The 9,498-nt window shown below is 46.9% G+C and overlaps 1 protein-coding gene across 1 annotated transcript in view; it reads left to right on the plus strand.

Moving 5' to 3' along the window:
• The first annotated feature begins 521 nt into the window (after nt 1-521).
• Nucleotides 522-9,498, plus strand: part of LOC110331856 (gasdermin-A-like) — a 28,214-nt gene continuing 19,237 nt past the window's right edge. Inside the window, exons 1-10 of the mRNA XM_021212722.1 lie at nt 522-735; nt 940-1,120; nt 2,119-2,284; nt 3,474-3,570; nt 4,049-4,144; nt 5,537-5,558; nt 6,261-6,414; nt 6,889-7,003; nt 9,171-9,244; nt 9,464-9,492. Of these exons, the coding sequence (XP_021068381.1) occupies nt 522-735; nt 940-1,120; nt 2,119-2,284; nt 3,474-3,570; nt 4,049-4,144; nt 5,537-5,558; nt 6,261-6,414; nt 6,889-7,003; nt 9,171-9,244; nt 9,464-9,492 (1,148 nt within the window). The remainder of the gene's footprint in view (nt 736-939; nt 1,121-2,118; nt 2,285-3,473; nt 3,571-4,048; nt 4,145-5,536; nt 5,559-6,260; nt 6,415-6,888; nt 7,004-9,170; nt 9,245-9,463; nt 9,493-9,498) is intronic.

Below are 9,498 nucleotides of genomic sequence, written 5' to 3' on the forward strand. Positions count from 1 at the left end.
GGAAGCTGGCCCATTTATAACTGTGTTGCTAGGAGGTGGGTGGGAGGGAAGTGGAGGGTACAAGCAAGTGTAGCCTTGCCAAGGGAAGGGCAACTGGGGAAGCTGCTCTGCTCTGACTGCCCAGGCTCCTGGGCCCAGTGTGGTTGCTTCCTTTCCCTAGTGTCCCCAGGTCCTAGTTTCAACTGTCCCTTAGTGTGAGAGGACACTTCACTCCCCTGCTGATGACAAACTCTAACTGAGCTCTGTGGCTGTGAAGAAATGGTCATGGAATGAGAAAAGAGTCCTTGGCATAGGGGAAGGCTGTCATCTTCTGTCAGCCATGTGAACACTAGAGCTCAGGATTGTCCATCACAAAAAAGGGACTCCTTGGGCTCCTTCCAGATCCAACATCCAGGGGGGTCTAATTGTCTCCCCCCAGCTCTAGGAGTGAAGCCTGGTGACACCCTCTTACAGAGTCCTTACCAGGTCTTGATGACCCAGTGGCCACCTGGACATTGTCCATCTCTTTCTCCACAGAGACAATGCCTGTGTTTGAGTGTGTCACCCATGCCCTGACTAGAAAGCTGAACCCTGGAGGGGATCTGATGCCCCTAGACAGCCTCATCGACTTCAAACGCTTCAGTCCCTTCTGCCTGGTGCTGAGGAAGAGGAAGAGCACAGTGTTCTGGGGAGCCCGCTATGTCCGCACAGACTACACTCTCCTGGATGTGCTGGAGCCGGGCAGCTCCCCCTCAGGTCACCCTGTCACCCTGAGCCTCTCAGGTCAGCTGGGCTCTGAAGGATGCTGTGGGCTAGGGCCAGCCATCTGAACCACAAGGATGATTCTCAAGCACTTCCCCCTGATATGGTTAGGTGTCGCCAAGCCCAAATTTCTCCCTACGGGTGCTGGTGATTGGGGGCCCTCCCAGCTCAGCTTCTTCTCCCTTCTTCCTCCCACAGATCCAACAGACAGTAGCAACTTTAGCTTTAAGAATATGCTGAATGCCCAAGTAAAGGTAGATGTAGAAGTGCCAAAGACAGTGAAGGTAAAGGGGACTGCAAGCCTGTCACAAGGAAGCACACTGGAGGTGCAGACACTCAGAGTGGTTCCCACGGCTCTGGAGAACTTGCACAAGGAGAGGTGAGAGGACAGGGCTGAGGGGCTGCCAGGATCAATAATTGATAAATGGAACTTCCTGAAAGTGAAAAGTTTCTGTAAGGCAAAGAATCCTGTCAACAGGACAAAAAGGCAGTGTACAGATGAGGAAAGCATCTTCACCAACCCTGTGTCTGACAGAGGGCGAATACACTGAATTAACAAAGAAACCAAGAAGTTAGCCATTATCATCCAAAACAACATGATTTACAAATGGGTGCAAAGCTAAACTGAGAATTCTCAGCAGGGGAATCTAGAAGGGCAGAGAAGCACTTAAGGAAATATTTAAGTCTTTAGTCACCAGTGAAGTAAATCAAAACATCTCTAAAGTTCTATCTTGTACCTATCAGAATGGCTAAGATCAAAACCTCAAGAGACAGCACATGCTGACAAGGATTTAGAGCAAGGTGGGAGAATAAATTGTACAACCACTTTGGAAATCTATTTGGCAATTTCTCAAAAAACTGAGAGTAATTTATGCCATGGGAAGCCAAAATTAGGCAGGAAGGCACAGAAGGACAGAAGGTTCAGTCTGGTCCACATTAAAGGTGATCACCCAGTTTAGTGAGTTGGGGGGGTCATTGTGATTTCAGCATACTGAGATGCTGATGGTGGGATGAACACACAGACCATGAGCATGGCTCACGGTCAGACTCAAAGCAGCTGCCCTACCAGGAAGCACAAGTCTGAGTTTCCACTGTGGCCCGATCTGTGCCCATATTCCTTCCCTGGCACCGCACTGTCTAGGATTGACAAATTAAAAAAGCAGAGACTAAGGGACATAGTGACACACACCTTTAGTCCCAGTGCTTGAGAGACAAAGGCAGGTGGATCTCTGTGAGTTCAAGGCCAGCCATGGGTACACAGCCCAGCCAAGGCTGTACAACAGGACCCTATCTGAAAAATAAAGTAATGCAAAGCACAGGTCGTGGCCCTGGTGAGGAAACGCTGAGAGTGGTGTCTTCCTGCTTCTCCTGCCTTAGGAAACTGTCAGCAGACCACCCATTCCTGAAGGAGATGCGGGAATACGGGAAGAACCTGTATGTGGTGATGGAGGTGGTGGAAGCCAAGCAGCAAGTCACTCTGGAGAAAACTGCCAAGGCAAAAGGCCACTTCTCTCTCCGCCGCATGGCCACACTGATACTAAAGGTTTGCTATACACAAACACAGATAGAAAGAGAAAAAGACAGAGAGAGACAGACCACACACACTGTCCCTTGCTCAGTGGTACCCAGCAGGCCAGTTCTCCATAGGCCACAGACAACACAGAGCAAGTTCAGTGATACAGGATTTGTCCCCACCCCTCCCCCGCTCTCCTGACTGGTATGGTTGATATGGTGGTACACACTAGTAATTCCAGCACTCTGAAGGCAGAGACAGGAGGGTCACGGGTTCAAGGTCAGTCTGGACTAAGATCGAAGGATGAAGGCAGTTTCCTGCTTTCAGAATGTCCCTACTTTTTTTTTTAAGATTTATTTATTTATTTATTTATTATATGTAAGTACACTGTAGCTGTCTTCAGACACTCCAGAAGAGGGCGTCAGATCTTGTTATTGATGGTTATGAGCCACCATGTGGTTGCTGGGATTTGAACTCCGGACCTTCGGAAGAGCAGTTGGGTGCTCTTACCCACTGAGCCATCTCACCAGCCCCCCATGTCCCTACTTTTTAATGAGTCACACAGGTAAAGCCCAGTAGAAATAAGTGCATCTCTTATAATCTATGCATACATCTAGTGAGTATGTTCAAGAGGAATGGAAAGGGTTTGGGAGCCAGGGGAAGACTTCCCGAATGAGATAAGAATAGGGAAGCTGGTGTAGAGGAAGGAGGGACCTGGGATGTGGGGCAGGATGATCCACTGGCAGGTGCTAGAGCAGGTCTGTCCAGTTCCCTCTGCTGTCCAGTCCATATGCAGGCATAGCTTGGTAGGGGGTGATCACTAGAAATGAATGGAAAGGGGTCCGGAGAGATGGCACAGTGGTTAAGAGCACAGATTGCTCTTCCAGAAGTCCTGAGTTCAATTCTCAGCAACCACATGGTGGCTTACAAGCATCTGTCATGGGATCCAATGCCCTCTTTTGGTATGTCTAAAGACAATGACAGTGTACTCACATACATAAAATAAATAAATAAATGTATATATTTTTAAAAAATAAATGAATGGAAAGGCTTCAAGGGCAATGAGTTTAGAACACCAGAAACACAACTGAAGAGCCTACTGAAGGCTTTCCTACTGCTTGTGTCCTCAAAGTCTGTCAGACCTAGCCCTGTACCTGCATCCTGTCCCTCCTCCTAATGGATCTCAGAGAACTCACAGACTCTCATTGTGTAATCCTAGGGATCCTTGAACGACGAGGAGGCTGTAACCATCCCCAAGGGCTGTGTCCTGGCCTATCGAGTGAGACAACTGATGGTCAATGGGAAAGATGAGTGGGGTGAGCAGAGACCAGCATGTGCTGACCTCAAGTTAAGGGATGACTGTCTGTGCAGTGGCATCCTGATCCTCTCTCACAGTGTGAGGGGATCAGGCGAGGGTTGGGGGAGCAGCTTCTTATGTTGCCCATTGCTGGAGACAGAACAAAGTTTGCTCTAGATGAATAAGACCTGAGTTCCAGGTGCCTCTGGGCACTGGGGAAGCTGTGGGGAGTGACCCAAAAGTCAAATGAACACAACCTCTGACCTCAGGAAGCCCAAGGAGGAGACAGATCCTGACACTAGCCTGGATGGTGATTGTGAGGGAGGGGGGTGGTTGCTATTGAAGGGGTGAGCTTCCAGCTTCCAGAGGTAAAGGTCGGGTAAAGAAGTAGATGCAAGTAGATGTGGCATTTGGGAGCTTTGGGCTTTAAGACTGGAAAAGGAAGGGTGTGGGGAAGCTGGTAATGACTGCCTGATGCCTTCTCTTGTCCCTTACAGACATTCCCCACATTTGCAATGACAGCATGCAAACCTTCTATAAGCCCAGGATCAGGTTTTGCATGGGCTTCAGATCTTCTGCCTCGAAGTTATCTGGTAAAGGCCCCCACCCTAAAATAGCAGCAGCTCCTATAACGTACCAACAAGAGCATCTGCTCTTGTTTCCTGGGTCCTCAGACAGATAGATGCATGGGACATAAACTCTGCCCAGAAGAAACAAAGAGACCAGGGGTTAAAGCACAACCAGAAACAGAGAGACAGGGACAGGAGACAGGGTGTGTTCCAAAGTTGTATGGGTGGGTGTGCTCCCAGAATCTCCATGTTTTCATAATGCTACCGTGAGGCTGGCTTAGCCAATGACTTTAGGGAAGGGCAGCAAAGAATTTGTCGTGACAGATGTTCTTTTTGTGTTTTCAGAAAACCCAGGAGAAGTGAAGCTCATACCCAAGTGTTCCTTTTGACCTAAGTTCAAAACCTTAGATTCCTCCCTCCTACATCCTGGGACAGGTCAGGAAGATAGTGGGACAGATCTCACCAAACTCTGACCCTCAACTACAGCAGAACTTCCAATAAGAAGTTAGGACAAGAATAAGAAGTTCCAATAAAAACAATAGAAAGGAGAGACCTGTAGACAATGTGCAGGGGATCAGCTGCCCCAGACCTTTGCTGTCAGCGGCCTCAGTAGCTGCAACCTCTTCTGCATGTATCTGCTGCCAGTAACTGCGGCAGCTGGCGCCGAGTCACCCAGATGCCGGGTGATACCAGCTCAGCGTGAGTGCCCTTTTCACATTGTATCAGTTTTATTTTTTAAGATTTATTTTATTTATATAAGTACACTGTAGCTATNTTCAGACACACCAGAAGAGGGCATTAGATCTCATTACAGATGGTTGTGAAAAACCATGTGATTGCTGAGAATTCACATTGAAGACACTCAGAACCTTTAGAACAGCAGACGTTGCTCTTAACCACTGAGCCATTTCTCCAGCCCTGCCCTCTTTTAAGATTTATCTGTTTTATTTTATATGAGTACTCTGTAGTTGTCTTCAGACACAGCAGAAGTGGGTATCAGATCACAGTACAGGTGGTTGTGAGCCACCATGTGCTTGCTGGGAATTGAACTCAGGACCTCTGGCAGAGCAGTCAGTGCTCTTAACCAGGAGCCATCCCTCCGGCCCCTGTGTCAGTCCTTTTGGTCCATTCCTGCCTCCCAGGACTGGAGCAAGAGGATTCTGAAGGCCTCTGGGATCTCAGAGGGGCAGTGCTCTCTCACGCTTCCTAGCGTTGGCTGCCATTCTGAAGGATTTTTGTATTTTTCGAGACAGGGTTTGTCTGTGTAACCCTGGATGTCCTGTCACTCTGTAGACCAGGCTGGCCTTGAACTCAGAAATCCGCCTGCCTCTGCCTCCCAGGTGCTGGGATTAAAGGCTTGCAACACCACTGCCCAGCTAGGATTTGTTCTTATCTATTTGCCTCTTATTTTCTCAGTGATCCAGGCATCTGATATTGGACAGGAGCTTTCTGAATTTTTTCAAGGCTTTTGCTACACAGGGAGAGAAGCATTAAAGTGGAAGGAAAAGTTAGAGAGAGACAGAGAGAGACAGTGACAGAGACAGAAAAACAGACAGAGACTGAGAGAGACACAGAGAGACAGAGAAAGAAGAGAAACCCTGGGTCCTGGGTTTAGAGCCACTTCCAGGAAGCCATTCCCGCCATCGCAGAGTAGATGTACTTTCGGGATTTGGACTGCTAAATAGGACAGGCTGCAGCTCACAGCCACAGTCCCTGGATGCAGACCCACTGCTCTCTGAAACAGTCCCAGTGTCCACTTCATTAAGTTGTCAAAACCATCATTTGTCCTACAAACTCAAGACAAGGGGAAACAGGCTTCCCCTAAATGTCTGGTTGTAGCTTTTGAAACCAGAAGTCAACTGTGCACTGATAAAGTTTGAATCCTGGGATGCGGGGTGGTAGTGGTGACGGTAGCGTGATTAACTGTCATGTTAGTTGAAAGCAGGGGGTCTAGTCCACCTCTCTGCTCCATCTTTCATAACAAGGCTTTAGCATAACTTCATAACCACATCCCTTGGCAAAGAGAAAAAGTCAGATAAAAGCTGGAGGCAGGGAACCGGGTCCTGAGGAAGGGATCACAAAGCCTACCAAACCTATGTTCAGGGCGAGAGGGCACCAGCTAAGGGGTGCCTGACACATTAACTGTGCCTGTAGACTTCAAGACATTAAAGGAAGAGGTTCAGCGAGAGACTCAAGCAGTGGAGAAGTTGAGTCCAGTGGGGCGAAGCTCCCTACTCACTTCCCTCAGCCATCTCCTAGGAAAGAAAGAAGAGCTCCAGGACCTTGAGCAGAAGGTGAGAGCCCAGAACACAGGGAGTATGGAGGAAGGGNAGTNTGGGTGGCNGTGGTCATTGCAGACCGGGAGGAGAATTGGCAATGGCTCAGTGACACAAGGCTGTGGAATAAAGAGCAGATATCCTTCCCAAGGCTGCCCAAGTGCACCTCGGCTCTGGGCTACCACTGGCCTCTTTGTCTCTGAAAATAGAGCATCAGTACAGGGATCCCAGAAGTTCTGCGCTCCCTCTGAATGCCAGAGGGTACCCATAAGCCTATGGCGCCCCCTGCTGGATAACAGCTTGTACTTTCCTGAGCTCAAACCCAAGGGACTAAGGAGCCTACTACCTACCAGTCCAGCACTTTCTAGGACCTGACCACACACAGAAGAAACTGGGAGTGGGAGAGAGTCAGCCTCGGCTCACAGATTACTGTGTGCCAAGTGCTAGGTTAGACCTTTACCGCAAGTATTAGTGACCCAGTTTTCCTCACAGCTTGAAGGGGCTCTAGACAAGGGACACGAAGTGACCATGGAAGCACTCCCGAAAGATGTCCTGCTGTCGAAGGACGCTATGGACGCCATCCTCTACTTCCTCGGGGCTCTGACAGGTGAGTGAGAAGTGATTCTGATGGGGTTCTTTCTGTTATAAGAGTAAATGGTGTGAATGATTCCCAAATGAATGAATGAGGGGATGCCAGGTGCCTTATATGCAATAGTGTGTATATGTATATGTATATGTATATGTATATGTATATGTATATGTATATGTATATGTATATGTATATATGTATATATGTATATGTATATATATATGTGTGTATATATGTATATATGTGTATGTGTATGTATATATGTATATGTATATATGTGTACATGTATGTATATGTGTATGTGTATGTATATGTATATGTATGTATGTCTATATATTTATGTATATGTGTATGTGTAAGTATAGGTGTATGTGTATGCATATATGTACATATTTATATATGTGTGTGTGTATATATGTATATATATGTGTGTATATAAACGTATACATGTGTGTATACATACACAAGGCCCTGAGTTCAATACAGGTACTTGAGAAAGAAAAAAAAATCACCACCAAATTAGTTTTATTCCTAGGGTTTCATTTGGTCCACTTTTTAAAAAGATTTATTTATTTATTTATTCATTTATTAATTTATTTATTTATTGTATATGAGTACACACTGTAGCTGTACAGATATTTATGAGCCTTCATCTGGTTGTTGGAAATTGAATTTAGGACCTCTGCTCAATCCGGTTGGCCTAGCTCACTCAGGTCAACCCTGCTCGCTCAGTCCCTGCTGCTCCAGCCCAAAGATATATTTATTATTATTAATTAGTGCACTGTAGCTGCCTTCAGATGCACCAGAAGAGGGTGTCAGATCTTGTCATGGGTGGTTGTGAGCCCTCATGTGGTTGCTGGGATTTGAACTCAGAACCTTTGGAAGAGCATTCAGTGTTCTTACCTGCTGAGCCATTTCTCCAGCCCCTGTAGGTCCATTTTTATTTTTATTTTTTTATATTTTCAAACCTTCTGCATGGGGCTAAGTCCATCACTTCTGCATTGCAGCCTGCCTGTTACATTTAATTTCAGAGTCACTACTCTTCTGATCCTGTGCCTGTATTTCCACCTGACCTCTGCAGGACACATTTTCCCACTGAAAAACAAAATGTCTGAGTCCTTTGGACATAAGCCTGCAATGTTTGCTACTTTTCTCAAGGGCCATAAGAAGGATCAATGAGTAAGGTGCTTGCTGCCAAGCCTGACAGCATGAGTTCAATTCCCAGACCCACACAGTGAAGGACCAACTCCTTCAAGTTGTCCTCTCCCTCCATATACACATCATGGCATACACCTGAGTGTGCTTGAACACATATGTGTGTAAGTTCAAGTGTACACACAACATATACACATATACAAGTCGAGGGAAAGCTAGGCACACTGAGGCACACCTTTAATCCCAGCACTGGAGAGACAGAGACAGAGACAGGAGGATCTCTGTAACTTCAAGGCCAGCCTGGTCTACATAGTGAGTTCCAGGACAACCAGAGCAACACACTAAGACCCTGTCTCAAAAGGAAAAATTGTGGGTGGGTCAGTGGGGAAACTTTCTGTCAGATGCCAAGCCCAAAGGAAACCCCTCAACTATGGCTATCACAGTGTGGTAGGTAGCTTGTGCCTATAGTCCCAGCACTCAGGAAACTGAGGCAGGAGGATCACTGTAGATCTCAGGCCACATTGGGTACAGAGTGCCTAAATTAACCCTGGGCTACAGAATGAGATCCTGTCTCAAAAACAAACAGAAAGCACGGGACTTCTCCCAAAACTGCTTCAAAAGTTTAGAATTTTGGTTGGCTGTTCTTTTTTAGATGAGGTCTCACTGTGTAGCCCTGGCTGGCCTGGAACTCACGATGTAGAACAATCTGGCCTTGAACTCACAAAGGTCCATATACCTCTGCCTTCCAGAATGCTGAGATTAAAGTTGTGTGTCATTTTACCCAGTGAAAAATCACAACATTTTATAAGTTAATGACCAGCAAAGGTGTAAGTTCTAGAGCAGGTGTTCAGCTGTGGATAGATGGAGGGTGGGATGGATGGATGGATGGATGTGTGGATGCATTGATTAATTGATCAGAGTGTGCTAACATTATTTGGAGTCTGTAGTTCCCTCTATAACAGCAACACATGGTTTTTTGTTTTTGTTTTGTTTTTGTTCTGTTTTTTTATTTCTCTGCTTTTCCCTCCAGTCCTAGGTGAAGAACAACTGAAGATTCTAGTAAAATCCTTGGAGAAAAAGATCTTACTAGTGCAACTGAAGCTGGTGAGAAAAAGTGACAGACGCCAGGGGGAGTTCAGAATGGGGTGGGGGTGCGGCAAGGACCTGTGGGAACATGCAGACCTACTGTGCTCACAGGCCCCAGCCTTATCCCTAGAGGAAAGTCTTCTCCCCTCCCTAGGTACTCAGGGTCCTCAGCCTGCTCTGGTGGGAGGGAGAAAGGCTTTGCAGTTCCTCATTTCCACTCACCTTGGTCCCCTGCAGGTTGAGAGCATCTTGGAGCAGAACTTCCTGCAGGA

Source organism: Mus pahari, chromosome 14 (genome assembly GCF_900095145.1).
Source record: "Mus pahari chromosome 14, PAHARI_EIJ_v1.1, whole genome shotgun sequence".
NCBI lineage: Eukaryota > Metazoa > Chordata > Mammalia > Rodentia > Muridae > Mus > Mus pahari.